The sequence below is a fragment of the Dendrobium catenatum genome, unplaced genomic scaffold (assembly GCF_001605985.2).
Source record: "Dendrobium catenatum unplaced genomic scaffold, ASM160598v2 fragScaff_scaffold_1284, whole genome shotgun sequence".
NCBI classification, from domain to species: Eukaryota; Viridiplantae; Streptophyta; class Magnoliopsida; order Asparagales; family Orchidaceae; genus Dendrobium; species Dendrobium catenatum.
Genome location: NW_021319746.1, coordinates 512,668 through 534,182, shown reverse-complemented (window position 1 = coordinate 534,182; position 21,515 = coordinate 512,668). Strand labels below are relative to the sequence as shown.

Genomic DNA, 21,515 nt, shown 5'->3' with positions numbered 1-21,515 from the left:
GATGGTGGTTGACAGTGGCGGGCGGAAGAGGGCGGCCGGCGACAGCAGCGGAGGCTTGCTGAGGGGGTGGCCGGCAGAAGTAGTGTCCGGTGGCGATGGTGGCCAGCTGGGGCAATCAAGTGGCTGAGAGCGACGACCGATGGTGGGTAGAGGTAAAGCAAGCTTGTGGTGTAAATAGTTTTTACACAAAATCAAAGGAGTTTGCATTACACTAAAAATGAACTACTTCACTTTACATTATATTTACTATACTTTCCCTCATTTTGTATTCCAACCAAACACCTAAATTTATAAGACCCTTACATTTGGAATACTTTACACCCTCAAGTAATCTAACCAAACAGTTCATAAAGCTTTTTTGTGTAATGATAGACACAACCAAGATTTTAAGTCATCGGTCTATATATGAATTAACATCAATAGAGTATACAAACCATTTCACATGTTTTTGTTATATCATGATCATCTTTCATTTTATTACTAATTAAATATTTTGTTTGTAAATTTGTGCTTATCTTATTCCTTTCAAGATTATTAACATTTCTTCAGAAAAATTTTTCAATCAAATAAAGATTTTGATGAACTTCCACCAAAAGACGGAATTTCAAACTTTTCAATTTCTGATTTTTCTGCAACGCTTCATCGCCGGAGATAGGCGATGACTAGAGAAGACCGTCGACCTCCTGTCGACGGGCTTAAGTCAACGGAAGAATCAAATAGACGAATCAAGAACAAGGAGGGATCAGCATTGGTTGTTTCACCGATTAGAAGCAGGAAAGGTTCAAACTAGAACCATTTCTAAACCTCTCGTTATCAAAGAGGTTAGCGATGTTCCTATGAAGAAAACGGTGGAATACGTTAAAGGTAAGGGAAAAAACATTTTGGCTAATTCAGATTGTGTTACACCATTGTTTGGAAAATCACGATCAAGCTTGAAACAGAAGGAGTCGGAAGCTTCTTCTTCTGATTTGAACATTTATGTAAACAAATTTGGATGTCCAAATGCAATCTCTGACCTATGGCCAGCGATAAATGCGAACATTTCGAATAATGTTAATAATAAATATCAATCAAAGGATAAGCTACCTACTATTCCTTGCTCTAATTTTTCAATTAATCCTGTATCTCAATCTGGAATAGATGGAGCTGGTTTAAGAGATTCAGATGCAAAGATTTCTGAGAATGTTTCTAAAGTAATTTCTGTTAATGCGTGGAAGAAGACTCAACACATAAAGATTAATCATGACATGGATTCGACTCCTGTTACTGATGACGGGATTGCAATGGTTATGAATTCCGAATTAGAAAATGTTAATTCTCAAATTCTCAGGAATTCCCTGGTGATCAAAGTTTTGTGTAATAATATCCCATTTCCAGTTTGTAGTAGAGAACTAAGGAGACAATGGGCTAGAGTTGGAAATTTCCATCTTATAACTTTGGGACTTGACTGGATTCTATGTTCCTTTTCTAAACCGGAAGTAGTTGAAGAAGTATTGGAGGGGGGTCCTTGGTTCATTGGAGGAAATATTATTAGACTAGATAAATGGTCCCCCAACTTTTCTCTCGAATCCCTTAAAGGACTTACAGCTCCTATATGGATTCGATTGCCATGTTTACCATTGCACTGCTGGGATGAACAGAACATCTGCCGAATAGCTTCCAAGATAGGAACGCCAATATATCTGCCGAATAGCTTCCAAGATAGGAACGCCAATATATCTAGATGGGAATTCTTTTAAATGGGGGAAGAGAGAGTATGCCCGGGTATGTGTTCGCATGGATCTGGACAAAACAATTCCTAAAGGAATTTGGATAGAAGGATTACATGGTAGATCCTTTCAAAAGGTAGAATATGAGAAGATATCTTCTCTTTGCTACCATTGTGGTAAACTTGGCCATTTAAAAATCAACTGCTCTTTGATGAATACTGCTTCCTCCAAAACAGTAGCTTCAGTATCAAATGTTAATGGGAAGATGATGGAACAAGGAGGTATTTCCAAAAATCAAGATGAATTAGGACCTTGGATACAGGTCAAATTCAAGAAAAATAGAACTGTCGGAAAAAGTTTTTATAAGCAGAAATCTGGAATTTCAAATGTTCATCCTCAAACAAAATCTATTCCAGAAGATGCTGAGATAATTGAAACAGAAGTAGTTCAAAATTTTGTTTCAAATTCCATCAATAAAGCCATAGATTTCAAGGAAAATAAAAGATCTGGACTTCTGTTGGAAAACAGCTTCAGTATACTTGAAGAGGAAATACAGAACAATGAACTTGATGAGCCCAGTGGTGAAGAATGTATTGCAGAAACTACTAAAAATAATCCTCTTAAGGAAGATGAGAAGGTTACTGTTAGTTCTAAGGAAGTTTTGACAACTGATAGAATTGAAATAGCTAAAGAAGTCAATGAAGATGAAGATAATTCCAATGACAATCTTCAAGTTGAATTCCAAGAGAAGAATGATCCTCATTCAAATGACAGCAATGGGATGGGTTGCTTGCGAACTCTGGTAAATCCTGAGGGATTACTAGCAAACTCAAGTATTCCCCATCATAAATCAGATTTCAAATTACGAAAAGAGCTGAAATCCTTGGGAAAGGATAATATTATTTCTCATGGGAGAAAAGGAGGAGGTCTTGTTAAAGGTAGGAAAGGGAGCAATACCTATTCTTATCAAATATGACTTCAATAATCTTTTGGAACTGTAGGGGGGCTAGGAAAAAAGAAGCCTCCCATTATTTGAAGGAATGCATTAAGAAGAATGATTTGATTTTTGTTGGGCTTTCAAAAACGAAGATTTCTTCCTTTGATAGGAAAGATTGTGACAAGTTCATTGGCAACATATGGGATTATTATTTAATTCCTGTAGAAGGACTTTCAGGAGGACTTACAGTTTTTTGGAGGAAGGATCTTGCTTCCTTTTCAGTCTTGGTGACCTCATCTCAAGCTATAGTGGGAGATTTAAATATCTTCAATAAATGTGTTTGGCTCATTGCTTCTATCTATGGAAGTAATGATTTATACAAAAGTAGGAGCCTTTGGAAAACTCTTGAAGACATTTCCAATTCAGAATTGCCAATTATCATAGGTGAAGATTTCAACTGTATTCTAGCTCAAGAAGAGAAGCTAGGAGAAAAAAAATTTAAATTCTCTCAAGGAGTTCAAGATATGAGAAATTTTATTAGCTCTTGTGATCTACACGAATTGAAATTCATTTGACCAAGGTATACTTGGTGTAATAACAAGATAGGAGGAGCTAGAATCATGGAAAGATTGGATAGATGTATTTTGAATTCTACAGCCTTACAAACAATTCAAAATCATGTTATTAAACACCTACCAAGATTAGCATCCGATCATTGCCCCATTTTATTAAATCTGATGAATCCAGTAAATCAGAAAAATACAAAGATTAGATATGAAGAAGTATAGTCTTCATATGCTGCTTCAATTGGAATTGTTTATAGCTCTTGTAAAAAAATATGAATGGAGATCCTTTGAATGCTTTGAACAAGAAATTTAAAAGAGTTTTAAAGGCTCTTTATTACTGGAGTAAATCAAAACATCAGGATTTGATGTCATTAAAGGAAAATCGGTTAAAAGAAATTTTAGATTTGCAATTTGAAGAAGCAGAAGCTGGAGGTCTGTCCAATAATAAGTTACAATTGCTGAAGTCTAAAATTCATGAGCTGAATATTACTTTATCTCGGCTTAACACATGGTGGAGGCAAAGAGCTAAGACAAAATGGTTGGTAGAAGGTGATTCTAACTCTAAATTTTTCCATCTTTATGCAACTTGAAGGCAGAACTCCAACTGGATTCATCAAATTAAAGATAAAGAAGGAATTGTTACTGAAGAACAAAGTCAAATTGAAAAAATCTTTTATGATTTTTTCAAAAACAAATGGGAGGAGAAGGATTGCTTGTTGTCAGGTTGGCCAAAACCTTTCAACGTTTTGAATGAAGCGGATAAACAAATTCTGGCTGAAGAATTCAAGGAAGAAAAATTAGAAGAAGTGGTTAAACACCTTGATTCCAACATCTCTCCAGGTATAGATGGAATATCTTACTCTTTTATAAAAAATTTTGGTTAATTATCAAAGAAGATGTATGGAAAGCTATTGGCTCTTTTTTTGAACAAGGAAATATGAGTCCTAGTTGGAAAGAAACTTTGGTAGTCCTCATACCAAAAACTGATAACCCAATTTTGCCTTCCAACTTTAGACCAATAAGTCTTTCTTTATCATTCTACAAGTTGGTAGCAAAGATGCTATTAAACAGGATGATTGGTCTTATTCTTAAACTTATTTCCAAAGACCAAGCTGCTTTTATTAAAGGCAGAACTGGTTCAGAACATATTTTATTAGCATAAGAAGTTTGTAACAAATTTAGATTTTCTAAATCTAAAAAAGGACTTATGGCTATTAAAATAGACATGGAGCAGGCTTATGATAGTATGGGGTGGTCTACACTTAGCCAAGTCTTGAAGAATTTGGGTTTCCTTGATAAATTTGCTAATTATCTTATTCAATGTGTTACTGGTTCCAACTTTTCTATTATAATTAATGGTAACAACAATGATTGGATCAAAGCTGAAAGAGGGTTCAGACAAGGTTGCCCCCTATCTCCATTTCTTTTCATATTATGTTCTCAACTTCTCTCAGACGCTGTTATGCACAATGGGAAGGATTTGGGTATCAAAGTAGCTCCTAATGCAAAAAAAATTACCCTTCTTTTGTATGCGGATGACATATTACTGTTTTTGGAAGCCAATATAAAAAGGGTGAAGGTAGCTAAAAAGATTTTGGAACAATACAGTAATTGGACTGGGCAAATGATCAATGTTCTTAAATCCTCTATTTTATTGGGGAATTCGGTTCACAAAAGCAGAGGTAGGAGATTGGCTAAAATTTTGAATTTCAAGGTTGTAAAAAGTCTCAAATACCTTGGAATCAATATGGAATTGAAAAGAGCTTCCCGGACTAATTTCATTCATTTGGTGGACAAAGAAAATAAACATCTGAATGTTTGGGGTAATCGGTACATTTCATTAACTGGAAAAATTTTACTACTCAAATCAGTTTTATCTTCTTTACCAATATATCACATTTCTCATTCTTTAGTACCTTTGGGAATACTAAAGGAATTGGATAGAATGAGTAGGGACTTTTTGTGGAATAAATCTGATGGTAGTAAAGGATTACACTATGTATCATGGGATGTTCTTTGCAAACCTATTAAAATGGGAGGACAAGGTATTCAATCTATGGCATCCAAGTCTGGTCCACTTCGGGAAAAATTTGCATGGAAGCTTATATCTGGTTCTAATTCTAAACTCTACAGAATTTTGAAAGTCAAATATGGTAATAAAATTTGGGATTTTTAGATTAAATAGCAAAGTTCACCATCAATCAGAATTATATACCATGGCTATAAAGCTCTTAAAGATATTTTAAGATGGAAGGTGTCTACAGGAAATAATATTAACATAATGCATGATGTTTGGATTTATGACAAATCCATATCTAGATGGCCAACCTTTGTCAATAACATGGAACCGAATTTTCAAAATCTAGATTTCCTTATCAATAAAGGTGAATGGGATGCTAATAAACTGAAGTTATTCTTTGGTCCTAACTTGATTGAGATCATAAAAAAGGTTCAAATTTTTTCTGAAATAGAAGATGATCAGCTGGAACTTAAATACAAATTTTCTGGGAAATCAATCTCATCATTAATATCTATGGAATCTGATATGGATAGAGATGAAGATCAAAACTGGAGATGGAGGAAAAAACTTAAGCTTAGACCACGGGTGAATTTATTTTGGTGGAGACTTGGAATTAATTCAATTCCTACTAAAGCCTTTTTGAAATATAGAAAACTGTCCAATAATGAAGATTGTCCGAGAGGTTGCAATGCCATAGAAAATGAGTTACATATCACGGTGAATTGCAAGAAGCTAGAAAATATTCTCAATGTCATTAGAAGTTGGGTATTTTCAATTCATGTTTTCAATTCTTTTCAAAGTTGTTATTTAACTTTAAAAATAATGGCTAATACTGATCCTTTTATTGGGAACATATACTGTTCTGCAGTATTTTTAAATTGGATTAATAGGAATATGTTTGTTCATAATGGTAAGGAAGATAGCACCACTTCTATAGCAGCCAATGCTTTGAGTATGGCTGAAGCATCATTCAATAGAAATTCTGATTACTGGGAAACCAACCAGCTTTCATAGCTGTCCAATCAATGATTTCCTCCTCCTCCTGAATGGATTAAATTAAACATAGATGCATCGATCAAGAGCAATTATAATGCAGGAATTGGTGGAATCTTCCGAGATCATAAAAGGAGATTTCTATGTGCATTTGGTTTGGAAAATAAGCATTGGGATTCAGCTCAAATGGAGATGCAAGCAATTTTGTCTATTAAATCTTTCATTATGGAATGGAGATATGACTACAAAGGTATTATCATAGAGGGTGATAATAAAAATATTATTGATTTTGTCCGAAAAATCTTTAATAAGCAACCTACTGGAGAAGAAGGAAATTGCAATTGGGACTTCTCTTTTCTTTCGGAGTTTAATCAGGTGATTTTTCATTTTGTCCATAGAAATAGCAATAAGTTAGCGGATTTTTGTGCTAACCTTGCTTGCTCTTTAGATTTCTTTTGGGATGATCTTATTAGCAATAAGGTTCCTCCTTGTTTTTTTTCTTTACTTAAGGAGGATTGTGATTGTGGAGAAATCACTTAATAGTTTGTTTATATCTTTTTTTAATAAAATTGCTATATGCATTTCTTCAAAAAAAATAAAAAAAGATTTTGATGCATAAATTTTTTATGTCAAAGCACTAGAATATTCAAAGTAAAAAACTTCTAGAATTAACTCAAGGATCATCTGTATTTCATTTTAAACAAATTATTCATAAAATGATCATTTAAGGTGGCTCAAACTCATCCATATTAACTAAGGCTTCATTTGAGATAGCTTTTTTGTAATTTTTTAAAATAAATTCTTTGTATAAAAATGTATAATTAAAAAAAAATTGTACTAAAAAGATGTTTTAAAAAGCAGCAAAAACTCTATTACAAACGAAACCTTATTCGAGCCCATGTAGATTTGAAAGTCCAAATCCATCCATATTTGTTAATCATGGATCATCAACAGATGTAAATCCATGAACATCAACAAATTTAGATCCAAAGTCATCAAGGGGAACTCCTTCAATATCCCATTCATATTAGGCATGATCGTGTTTTAACTTGAACTATAGTGTTTCTAAAGAGTGCCACTCAACAAAATCAGGACGAGCTACTGACGGGACTATATATTGAGCTATGGATGAGATTAGGCTTTATTTGGGATGACTTTCATACTACTTAAAGTAGTTTTTTTAGTAAAAATTAAATTTTTTGTACTATAAAATTGTTTTAAGCTGCAATAAGTTATCTCAAACGAAGCTTAAGATAACTTTCTTACTATTTTGTCATTCAATCAAAACTATAATACTATTTGGCTATTATTTTTCATTATTTTCAAAAAAAATTATATGAGGCTTAGTATGCATTCGTAAGATTTGACTATTATCTTATTTGAGGCTTAGTATGCATTCGTAAGATTTATAAAATCTACCCCCAAAAAAAATTAGGTTAAATTTTGATTACATGAGCGAAAAATCAAATCATTTTATTATTATTATTTGTTTTGGTGGAAGTGGGGAATTAATCAGCTTAGCGGATGTCAATTCATGCCAAATTACGTTAAAGAATAGTGATACATTACAAACAAATGAAATTTAGCTAATGTGGCAGTTCCATCAGAAAACCTTTTTCGGCACACCAATTTCAATTACCATTTCAGTCACGCTCGGAATGCCATATTTAGTTGTTTGTAGATATATCTTTAAAAATTTAGGATTTTATTTATTTATTTTGAATTTAAAATTACTTTTCTTTATTTTTTAATGAAGGTTTGAGAATATTCATAAATTTAAAATTAATATCATTATCTAGTCATTTGAAACTAAATAATATTTTTAATAAAATTTCTCTCTCTCTCTCTTTATATATATATGATCATTTTATATAAAGAGAGAGATGAACATTTCATTTTATGTATATGATCATTATATATATATATATATATGAGCAAATGATGCTTCAGTGGAAGGATGAATGTGGGCAGCAAACAATGGTGTTGGAATGGAAATAATTAAGTAATTTTTTTAAAGAAAAAAAATCTTATTCAATGAAGGCAAAAGGATTACAACAAGTGCCAAAACAGCAGAATGATTGGAAGAAGAAATTGGTTACAATAGAAGATTACAAAATGGAGGATCAAACGAGAAGATAAATAGGCACAAATGCCACCAGGCTCAGCACTAGCAAAGACTATCAATCACTCCGAATCCAGGCACGGACCATCGAGAAGAGTGAAAGGGCAAAAATCCACCAAAAGCCAACCAACTGCCAGAACCGCTAAGAAGAACCACCGCCAACGGTTGCCAACTAGCCATGGATCCTGAGTGATGAGACCGAGCCACATCATCGCCCAAATAAAGCTAGAAATATCCGCATGGACAAGAATAGACATAACCATAAAAGGAAAAAAGAAGCCAAATAGGAGGAGACACAAAACCACCAACACGACAGCCACCAAGCACACCAGAAAAGAGCTATTTTTTGGATTTCCGCTTTGGACGTTTACCCACCCAAAAATGATCATCTCGCAAAAAACCTTTCTGATCTAAAACTTCCACTTCTTCAGCCTTAGAAGAAGAGGAAGAGGATCTTTCAAGCCAATCAGTTTGAAATCTAACACTATCTCTTAGTCTACCACCCACATGGGCAACCAAAGTTGTCCAACCAAGATGTCCAACCAACTACACAGTAGGAGAAGAAACATTAGGGACCACATGACAAACAACCAAAGAAGTACCCTCAGGTGCTGCAGTCAAAGCCAAATCCTCAGAAGAATCATCTCGCAACATCTCCTCATCCTTCCCACTAGAATGACTAACCATCAAGTTCAAGCTACAGTTAACAACATTCAATGACATATAAACGAGCACAGCGGGGATGACATCACCACCAGCCGAATTGAGAACAATCAAGTTATTACAGCCCACAGGAGTAGTAACCCCATCCAAAACAGGAGACTGAATATCCTGGACAACCAGAGCATCAGCACTAGAGACATAAGCATCGTGCAAACTACTTAATGCCAAATTAGGCTTAGAAGCCTCGACAATAGCAAAGTTCAAAACCGAATCCTTAGACATATTATAAACAGAATTAATTACTTCATCAATAGCATTAATAACAGTATTGAAGAAACCACAACATTCCCAATCTCAGGACACAAAATTGGAGCTCCATCCCTAGCATCAAAAGAAACTAAATTTTCCACCTTATCACGCTCACCTCAAACATTCACATTTAACGGGAAAGGAGTAATAGGAACAATGTTTGGCAGGACAGACTGAAGAGGATGACAATCACCACTCAAATGAACTATACATTTACACAAAACACAAAAGGTAGGAAAAGTTTCCATAGACACATGCTGAATATAACCTAGGTTCTCGGGTCCCAACCAAACTTTATCCAGATAAGATTTTGTGATATCAAGCTCAACAAGCACATGAGCTAGAAATAGTCTGGAACCCACGAAAGTAGCCGAATCAACCTTAAGCGGCCTTCCAAAAATTGAACCCAAGCAAAAAAGGATACGAGGGGAGATCAAGTGATGATGGGGATTCTGGATGGAGACCTAGATAGGGATCACAGGCGACTCAACACCAACATCAACCAGAGGAGACCACTTGGTCAACTTCATATAACAATTTCGAACTAAGTAAGAACGATGGAAAAAAAATTCTACAGTAATCAAGGCCATTGCTCAATTTGATCAAGACATGCGTCTGATTAAGCAAAGTTATAGATACCTCACCCGAAAGCTTCAAGGAGAAGAAAAACCTACGGATAGAGTCAAGAGAAGGCCTCTTAGAAGGAAAAAAATTAATTAAGGAAAATTGAAAAGGTAATGCAAGGGCCTCATCCTCTAAATTCCACAGCGAAGGTAAACCGCGAAAAGATGAAGGTTTGAGGTCAGGAAAACTACCATCAGAGGAGGAACCAACAAGAGCCTCAAGAAAAGACTTAGATTTCAAAGATCCCTCCAAAAAATCAGGATCACACAACTGCTTCCCCCCCATTTTAGAGTGGAAGAATGGAGGCACCGAAGCAAAATCAAAATGAACAAAATAAAACACCACATGAAAAGAGAACGAGAGAAGAAAAAACTTATAGGGAGCACCAATGAGAGAACGCCCCAACGGGCAGGCCGCCGGGAACCCCAAGGCAAGAGCCCTAGCAGAGAAAGACGAGAGCCCGAAATGGGAGCCCTAGTGCTTTTAACTCAATAATCATGTTTTTATAATTAAGTAAATTTGTTTTGTGGTGAGCGGGTAACTTTTTGGTTACAAGCTTTACTAAGTAAAGTTCACTATTAGGGGATTTTTGGTTTAAAATAAATTAAGTGTAAAATTTTTTAAATGTATGTGTTTTAAAAATATTGGTATTTGTTTAAAAGAAATATTTAATAAAATTTTAAAATATTTGAAATTCACCCTTTAATTCAACCTTTAAAAATCGTTACATTTAGCCAAGTTTCAAATACACTATAGTTTGTTTATCATTGCTATGCTAGTCACTGTCAAGCATCATCAACCGTCACCCACCACAACTGTCTACCAATTTCTATATTTGCTAACCACCACCACTAATGCTTGGCTTTATACTGTATTTATTTTTCTTCAAGTCAAATTTTTAGAAAAAATATATATTTTTTATTATTTCGTACATATTCAAACAATTTTAAACTATCTCAAATACATTGCATTGCATTTCTTTTACATAGCATTTTTTTAACTCTGCATTCCATTTTTTGCAAACGTAACAACCCCTAAAATAAAATTGAGAATTATAAGAAGGGCATTTAAATTATTATGAATTTTTTATTTTTAATTGCTTGACCTAAGAATTCCTTGTGCATAGATAGTAGGAAAGATTTACACTTATATTAACTTCAGGCATTCTTACAACACAAACATTAAAGCTGATAAAGATTTATCATGTGATACAGTTTTTCACAAATTTCTATAGTGAAAAACTGATTTGTGTAATGATATCAAAGTTGATTTTTCATAACAACTTTATAATCAATTATATAAAATATTGTAGTCATTCCATACGGACCCTTATTTATGTTATCGAATTAAAAATCCAATGAATAGACATTCGTTGTTTACCCTTGGAATAAAACCTAACATGGAGGCCCTTTTAATATGGACAAACTCTGAAGATAACACCACTCCACGATCTCTAAAAAATACAATCAGTCCCATTATGATCGACATGACCCTGTAAGAAAGTTAGGACAAACTCACTCCACAGATTGTCAAAATATCAATCAACTCGGGAGATGTGAAAACCGTAGCCCCGCTCGCAAACTAAATTCATACATTTTCACATATCCCGGAGGAGGAGAACGAGCATGATCGGACCTTGTCGGCACCTTCATCACAAGATCATAAGGAAAATTAATTTTTTTCCTAAAGCAATGAAAGAGTTGCAATTTATGGTGGAGATAACATCATCGGTCTTAGTCGCCTTGTGAGACTTTTTTAAACCCTCAGATCGGGAAATAGGGCGATTTTCTTTTGTTGGGGGATTTTTTGTGGATTTGTGATCACCCATTTCAACTACTATACTAAAGAGTAGCGCTAAATTAAAGTAGGGAAAATAACCTACAAAAAATTGTGGAAAGCCTCTTAGGAAAGAAGAAAAATGGGTGAGAAAAAAGGAGAAAGACTGGAAAAATTGAAACTTCTATACAAGTGGAGGGGCGTTGAATTAAGTAAGAAAAGTCACCTACATAAAACAATATAATTCCTCGACTGTAAGAAAGCTGGTGGAAGAAAGGAAGAAGGTGCAAGTTCACCCCTGGTCCTAGGGGTATTTATAGTGTTTTTTGAAGAAAAGAGAAGCTTCCAGAATATTTTCAAAATTTGTAGAATCTTTCGGAATTTTTTGAAATTTTTTGGAATTTTTTTAGATTTTAAAAAAATTAACTAGCGGTTAAGGAACGGCCAGTGGCAGGCCCTAACTGGTGCCCGGCCGCCAACGACCACGAGGAGCCGCACGGACCAGGTCACACAGGTTCGGGCCAGGTCGCACAGGTTCGGGTAAGGTCGGGTAGGTTCTAGAATTTTTGGATTTTTTTACAATTAAAAAAAATTAACAGACGAGCCGGTCGCGCAAGCTACAGGCTAGTCGACAAAGTGGGCTAGTTAGGCTAGCTATGGGCGTGCCACGGTCGGGCCAGGCGGTGCCCCAAGCGGGCTGCGGGCAGGCCGCAGGCGAGCCGACACATGGGCCGGCAGGCCGGTGGGCCTGTTTCGGTCGGTTCGGCTGCCTACACAATTTTGGGTCCAATTTTTGGCTTAGCCAGGCAAAATCAGACATTTTTGGGGTCCCCGGGACCAATTTTCGATGTTCCGGACTTAATTTTGGCATTTTTAAAACCATTTGGGTTGCTTACACGCAATATCAAATTTCAAATCACAAGAAAAATTCTTCAAAGTTTGTGACACATATTTTTGAACTCCTGAAACTTTGACTTTCGAAAGTAGGGGGGAAACTGATATATCATCAAAAAATTATGTTGATAGGGCACGAATCTAGATGTAAAATCAAGCTGAAATCTTCAAAAATTAAATATGGGAACATCTGAACTCTGATTTCAGTAAACTAACAGTCGAATTGAGCATCTCAAAAATATAAACCCAATGATACGAAATTAAACTCAATCTGATCTTAATTGAGTCTGAATCAAAGTCCCGAAGCACTGTTGGAAGGTTCAAACAACAATTTGGATTATCAAATGATTTCAAAACATGATATGCTTATAGTCGAATCGAGCGGCTCGACGAGAAAAATCCAATGGGCCCAAGATCGCTGAATTCCGATTTCACTAAGACCTTCAAATGCCTATCAAACTATTCACGATCAAGGGATTCAATATCGGCCATCCATCCAAACCACTCTACAATTGCCCTTGATCCTTCTTCTATTTATGGGTCATGCCATCCTAAAAAAAACTATAAATAGCCCCTCATTTCTCAAAAGAGGAGACCCAAGTAAGAAGAAGAAAAAGAACAAGGAGAGATAGAAGGAGAAGAAAGAAACGAGGGAAAGAAACCCCTCCTCGATCACCCGTAGAGTTTGGCCCACGTTCAAGCGACGCTGGAATTTCACCCGCCGTTCAAAAATACAAACCCAACAACACCAAATTCAACTCAATCCGAGCCCAATTGAGTCTGAATCGAAGACCCGAAGCACTATTTGAAGGTTCAAATAACAATTTGGATTACCAAACAGTTTCAAAACATGACAAGATTATAGTCGAATCGAGCGGCTAGACGAGAGAAATCTAATGATCCCAAGATCGCTAAATTCCGATATCACTAAGACCTTCAAATGTCTGACAAATGGTCCACGGTCAAGGGATTCAATATCGGTCATCCATCCAAACCACTCTGCATTTGCCCTTGATCCTCCTCCTATTTATGGGTCATGCCATCCTAAAAAAAACTATAAATAACACCTTATTTCTCTTAAGAGGGGACCCAAGAAAGAAGAAGAACAAAAGAAGGAGAATAGAAGAGAAGAAAGAAAAGAGGGAAGAAACTCCTCCTCAAACACCGCTGGAGTTCTACCCGTCGTTCAATCGACGCTGAAATTTTTCCCGACGTTCAAGCGATGCCAGAATTTTTCAAGACTTCTAAGAGACGTCGAAATTCTGCCCGACTCTCAAGCGACACCTAAATTTTGCCTGACTTCCAAGTGAGGCCAGAATTCTGCCTGACTTCCAAGTGACGCCAGAATTCTACCCGACTTCCAAGTGACGTCGAAATTCTGCTCAAATTCCAAGTGACACTGGAATTTCGCCTAACTTTTCAGTGTCGCCGAAACTCTGCCCAATCTTCAGGTGACGCTAGAATTCTAAGTGACTCTGAATTCAGCTCGAATACACAACTTGTTTGTAATTGGATTTCAATCCGAAAGTGAATCATTGTAATCTGATCATCCTAAATTTTAAGGATGAGTCAGCCTCTTGTATCTTAAGCAAACACTAGTTGAATTCTTCCAACTGGGCGTGACTCCGTGGTTTTTTTCCCTTTCAAGGGCTTCCACGTAAAAATGTTGGTGTATTTATTTTTCTTCTGTTTGTCTGTTGGATATCCGTACAACGCTGAGACGAAAACTTTCTATCTCTATCGCCGCGTATATTCTAGCCCACAACTATATATATATATATATATATATATATATATAATTAAGGTTTAAATAGAATTGAGAAGAGACACGACAAGACAATGCTTTAAAAAAACTGGTTATTCTTTTCTAATTTATTCTCTGTATCCACATAATTACCTAATTTTGTTTGGACAAATTCTCTATGACGTCCTAGAATCTACTAGAAGATTGAACCATCTAAACTTATAATTATATCTCAACCATAAATAATCACAACTAAAGCTAGTATAAAATCTTAATAATAAAAACAACTTAACATATTTTATTTCATCAAAATGCATTATATATATATATACACTAATCTAGTTCTGACCTTAGGGTTAATTGTGCCCATCCATCTCAACATTTTGCATTTCCTTTGGACTAATTTTTATTAGGAATTAAAAGAATGTACAAGATAAATGAAGAAGAAGTATGACAAGAAGAAGAAAAGGAAGAAGGGGAAGAGACTCGCACCGAAGAAGATCCGGCCAGAATGGGTCTTCGCATGAGGAGAAGTGCAAGCAAAACGCGAGCAGGACGTGTGAGCGAATGGACAAAATGGCCTGTGTGCTCCTACGACAGTAGTTGCGGCGCTCAGCACCAATTTGCTCCACTATGGCTTGAGTCATGGATCGCATGTACGAAAGAAGAGGGGAGGAGGAAAAGCCGAGCTCTTGCATATAATACTGTGATTTCGGAATTATAGATTTGGTTTATAATTGCACCAGTTAAAATAAGTATTAATTGCACCGATTTAAACCGTTTCTAATTGCACTGGCTAAAAATGGTGCAAATTTTAGCGGTTAACATCATTGCTAAAACAGGATTTTGGCAGTAGCTTTAAAACCGATCTTAACAACGGTTGTGAAAAATCTTATTTTTTTGTAGTGAGAAAAAAAAAACTTTTAAAAGCTCCTGTAAAAATTGCTTCCTAGTATAATTTTTTTTTTAGAGCAACCAAAGAATAGTGGGCAAATAGAAATTGTGGTTGCCGTTTGATAAAACAAAATAATGATAAAACTATCTCAATCAAAGTATTAACTATTATGGTCTTATATTAGAATATTTAAGAATTTATGTAATAATTCAATGATAAAAATCCCCCTAATTACTATATGCATTTCTACTAAAGCAAGGAGTTTTTTTTCAAAAATTTCAGCCACAAGTAATGTTGAAAAGTTTAACAACAGGTCCTGCGCGAGAGCTCCTGATGATGCAGGTAGAATTTGAAAAAATAAAAATAAAAAGAATTTACCACAAATTTTATAACGACAGGGAATTAAAACTTCCAAAATATACATATAATTATAAAAGAAATAAAAAATAGATTTATCATATTATGCATAAATACATAAAAATATTTTTAAATAAAAAAAAAATCATTATCAACTTCTCCCAGATTCCACCATTGTTGCCTATGAGCACTTAGTTAATGCATCTTGGACTTGCTTGTCCTGAGAACAATATGCATTGTTCTTTTCTTTCTTATATTGGGATTACTTTGGACCACGATAACCACCTTCGCCACCAATTTTTACTGCCGACTTAAAATGTTCCACTAAATATTATTTTGATTTCTTGCCAAACGAAAAAGATGGAACTCTCTGTCAATAGATTTGAAAAGAAGTAAACAAACAACACTAAATATAGAGAGATTACTACATCCGGAGTCTGGATAAAAAAATCCATTCAATTTTGTGACTATGCTTTTACTCTTCGCAGTCACAAAATTGAATGGTTCTCTCTATCCGAACTCCGCACGTAATATTCTCTAAGACCCAGGAAAAAAAAGTTATTTTTAAGAGAAATGTATAATAAGTGCTGAATATGCGGCTTAATTTTATGAATTTAATTTTTTTGTATGAATTTTAAAAAGAACATGTCCTTCACACAGTCATCGAAAAATTGTGCAGAATGTCTTTCTCGGATTGGTCGTCTTATTAGTGATATGCAAGGTCGTATTTCTTTTAAATCCAAGTGGCTGGATATTCGTACTCGAGATCCATCAAAATGTTTGATTAGTGGCTTATTTTTTTGTGCAAAATGACTGGAATCTAAAAAAAAATGGGAAAGCAGAAGGAGTTACCCATTCCCCTGCATATTAGAGTAGAAGATTTATTGAAGATACTCAAACTCTCTGATATCGACTATCTTCATTATGAGATACGCTACTTGAGCAGATATATAGACAAAGAATATTTGTTCAAGGTGATACTATCTACTCAAGCAAGGAGATCGCATGCATAAATGCTAAAGAAATCAGTGAAAGTTCCAGAGGTAGTTACCCAACCTTCAGACGTTCCTTCTAAATGACCAAGGAGTGAGGGTGATCTACAAGCATCCAAAAAGAAGATGGCAGGGGAAATTTTGGCCGTCACTAACAAAGGTCCTCGTATTTCTCCATCTAAGTCACATATTCCAGAAGATGTTTTAAAACATCACTATGTTGGCCGTCGACTGGCTGATGAGTTGTTGAGTTCACCTTTTCTTCTTTTCTTTTATATTTTTTCAAAGGATATACCTCTTATAAAATTTTATTTTTATTGCTTCAGTTGGAGCAGCACACAAATTTCAAGCTTGAAATGACTAAGATCTTGAATGGCTAAAATAATGAATTTGTAAAGGTCAAATATCTTCATGAAGAATACAAGAAAAAATATGATAGCAAATCTAAGGAGAAGAAGACAGTGGAGGAACAACTAGCGGAGTGTATAGTAGAGCTGGCTAATATGATAACTTCAGTCTCCTCAAAGAATCAACATATGGATCATCTATATATAGAGTTGGTGGATGCGCAGATGATGATCAATCAGTAGATCCTTGAAACTGAGAACAAGATGTTCCAGAATATGTTGTTAGAGAAGAAAGCCTAGCAGTTACCGTCTACAGTCATAGAATATTCAAAAAATCGTTTGCCTTCAAGATAATTATTAAGGTTCACATTCAGGAAGCTCACAACCATATATATGACGTGGAGGTGAAGGCTTTAGAAGCAGAGTCTATAGAGGAGGGCTTCATCAAAGATTTTATGAAGGGCGTGTGTGTAGTGCAGCACAAGACTGAAGTGAAGATCGAGAGGTTGACACCTAGCCAAGCTTCTATTGACCTTTCTTCAGACTCTGGCGGTAAAGAGATAGAGAGTGAGTTGTAGATAGCCTTTTTCCTTGAGGAGGACGATGATGATATTGAGATTCTATAGGATTGCTCGGATGTTGGTTGTTCCACTTTGTTTTTTTTTTTTAGTTATGAGTATATATGTTTGGTATTGATGCTTTCATATGATGTACGTGATGTTCAATGATATATTAAAAAATTATATGTGTTTCTCTTTTTTCTTCTTCTCATATATATATGAAATTGACTTAGTTTTATTTCAATGAAAAATATTTTGGTGGGTTTTTTTTTTTTTACTTGAGTTAATGTGAGAGACATTCTCCTTGGATATCTTAACCTATCCGAGGCTGTTAATCAAAGCATTTGCTTAATGATTTTTTAACCTATATAGAAGAGGTCAGATCAAATCTCCCTATGATGGATCATCTAGTGATTGAGATATAATGTAGATTGTATATTTCTTGAATTATGGATAAAGAGTTTAGGGGTTTTATCTCTTATAAGAGAAAATAATATCACAATAAAGTGAACATCACATTATTGTATTATATAAGATAGTGCAATAATTTCCTAGTATAACTTAGGGATACGGGAGCTAAAAGAGTTCTATCCTAATCAATACACAATGGATGTATGAAAGGATGGCATAAAAATACTTGAATGATACAAAGCATAACCACTTAGGGGAACATAACACACGACAAACATTTTCAACAACATAACACAAGACAAGCAGTATTATCAACACCTACTGATAATACTTGTGAAGGTTGCTAACATTCCAAGTTCGGGCGAGCATTTTTCCATTAGCATCCTTCAATTTGAAGGTACCAGGCTTGACCATAGCTGCCACCAAATAACCCTCCCAAAGGGGATAGAGCTTGTTATGCTGAGGGCCTTTTCCAACGGCTTTGATGCTACATAGAACTAAGTCTCTAATAGAGATAGATTGAGGTTTCACCCTGATTGTATTAATGAGTAATCCTTTTGTAATATACAGCGGTCCTGAGTGAGGCTTTATCTCGTATTTCTAGGAGGAGATCTAAATTTGTTCTAAATTTCTCCTCATTATTACTGAAGTCAAAAGTCTGAACTTTATTGCTCGGGACTCCAATATCAACTGGTATGACTGCTTCTGTACCAAAGAAGAGATTAGATAAGGTTTCTCTTGTAGGAGTTATGGTAGTGGTTCGATAAGCCCAGAGGATATTTGGAAGTTCTTCATCCCATTGCCCCCAAACATTCCCTAAATGTGCCTTCAGTCCTTTCAGAATTATTCAATTTGTAACCTCTGTTTGCCCATTTTCTTGAGGATGGGTGAAAACTGTGTGGATGATTTGAATATGAAAATTCTTATAAAAGGAGGTAAAGATTTTTCCAGTAAATTATTCCTCGTTATCAATGATGACCCTTACAGGAATGCTAAAATGACAGACTATATTCTTCCACAATAATTGTTTGACATTTGCTTCAATAATCTTTGTTATGGTTTCTTCCTCCACCCATTTGGTGAAGTAATCTACATTAAGGATGATGAACTTTTGTTATCTAGTGGCTATAGGGAAGGGTCCCATTATATCAATTTCCTATTGGGCAAAAGGCCAAGGGCTCTGAAGTGATGTAAGCTCTAGAGTTGGTGAATGGGTGAGATTGGAATGCAATTGATAGTTTTCACACTTTAGAGTAAATTCAAGTACGTCATGTTTCATTGTAGGCCAATAGAATATTTGTCTCATGATCTTGTAGGCAAATGCTCTTCCTCCCAAGTGTTCCCCACATATTCATGAATGAACTTCTTGGAGTGCGTAATTAGCTTCTAAAGATGGGAGACACTTGAGATAAGGTCTGATGAAGGTGTGTTTATACAACTCGCCACCGATAATGGTGAAATTTACTGCTTATCTCCGAAGTCGTGTTGTAGCTATAGGCTCTTCATGTAGCATCCAATCCTATAAAAATGACAATATGGGATTGATCCAAGATGCCTCTCTTCATTTATCGATTGATTATATGACCCACGGACCTTGAATACTTGGAAAGTGGATCATATCTCTTCGATACACTTTCTTTTATAAATATCTCCTATCGTTGATGTAGCAAGTTTAGAAAAAGCATATGCTCGTGCATTTTGCTCTCATAAAATATGGATAATCTGATTCTATCTTATACGGGTTAAGAGTAACTTCATAATGCTGCAATATTGAGCCAGTTGTGAATTATGGATATCAAACTCTACCTCTACCTGAGAGGCGACTAATTATCAATCGGTGTGGACTATTAAATTTTGCACTTCACAATCAATTCCTAGTCTCAATCCAGCAATAAGGGCCTCATACTCTACTGTGTTATTTGTTGCCAGGAACTTAAGTCTGCGCCCATACTCAAGGGTAACTTTTTGAAGAGAGATCAACAAAATTTTGGCCCCAATGCTAGAACTTCAAGAAGCTCCATCGATATACAATGTCCAACATATAGGAGAAGGTGAAGCAACTGATTGAATATTGGATACTAGGATGGTGCATTCAACTACAAAAACTATAAGTGCTTGAAATTTAATACTGTGCCTAGGCAAGTAGTGGATGTCAAATTCTCCCAACTCTACAAACCACTTAACGAGCCTACCAGATGCTTTTGAATTTTATAGGATACTTTTTAGTATTAGATTTGTGTAAAATCCGATTATATGGGCTTGAAAGTAAGGGCGTAAATTTCTGGCGGAATAAACTAACACCAATGTTGTATTATCTTCTATAAGATAATGTCCATCTATTTGATATAAGATTTTATTAATATAATATATGAGACATTGTATATTATTTTCTTTTCAAACCAAGATTAAACTAATGGCTTGGGCAGAAATAACCATGTATAAATATAACTTTTCTTCTTTTGTTAGTTTAGAAAGTAGTCTCAGGTATGCCAAATGCTTTCATAGTTGTTCAATGGCTTCTTAGCATTCATCAGTCCATTGGAATCCAAAGCTATGAGCACCTCTAAGTATCTTGAAGAAGGGAAGATATTTGTCTACTGAATGTGCTAGAAAATGAGATAGTGTTGTAATTCTTCTATTTAGTCATTGGACCTCCTTGATATTCTTCAGTGGCACCATGTCTATCTCTGCCTTGATTTTCTTGGGATTAGCTTCAATCCATCGGTGGGTTATCATAAACCCAAAAAACTTTCCAGAAGTGACTCCAAAAGTGTATTTAGCAAGGTTGAATTGTATATTATAACGTCACAACAAGTGGAAGCACTATTCCAAGTCTGAGATATGATATGATTTTTTAAAAATTTTCACTAACGTATCATCAATGTATACCTCCATAGTACGACCAATAAAGTCTTTGAAAACCTTATTCATGAGGCGCTGATATGTGGCTCTAGCATTTTTGAGTCCGAATGACATCATCAGATAGCAGTATAACCCTTTGTATGTTTGAAAAGATATCGCCTCTTCATCAGCAGGATCCATTTTTATTTGATTATAGCTAGAGTAGGCTTCTATAAATCTCAACATCTAATGTTAAGAGGTGATATTGGCCAACTGGTCAATATGAGAAAGTGAAAAGCTATCTTTTGGGCAGGCTTTATTGAGATCTGTATAATCTACACACATTCTCCAAGCTCCACTTACCTTTCATACCATGACAACATTTACCAATAAAGTGGGTTAGTTTAATTCCCATATAAATCTAGCTTTCAAAAGCTTGTCCACTTCTTGCTCGATTGCTTGAAGACGATTTGGCATAAAATTTCATGTTTTCTAGATTATTGGCTTAGACATTTGGTTGACTTGGAGGGAGTGCATAATCACTTCGGAGTCAATTCCGAGCATATCTGCCATATTCCATGCAAAACATAATGATTCTTTCATAAAAAATCTACATGTTTTTTTTTTTCTCTTCGTCAGAGAGAAGGGATCCAATCTGCACGGTCTTTGAAGGGTGTTCCTCTGGTATGAATACAGTAGTGAGGTCTTCTACAGGCGAAGCTCTCTGAGGGATATCCATGCTCCAGAGATCAAAG

The 21,515-nt window shown here is 35.4% G+C and overlaps 1 protein-coding gene across 1 annotated transcript; it reads left to right on the top strand.

Moving 5' to 3' along the window:
• The first annotated feature begins 658 nt into the window (after positions 1-658).
• Positions 659-1,739, top strand: LOC110115135. Its single transcript, XM_020848269.1, has 2 exons — positions 659-779; positions 895-1,739. Exons 1-2 carry the CDS (start codon positions 659-661, stop codon positions 1,737-1,739), a joined length of 966 nt encoding a protein of 321 aa, XP_020703928.1.
• Positions 1,740-21,515: the final 19,776 nt, after the last annotated feature.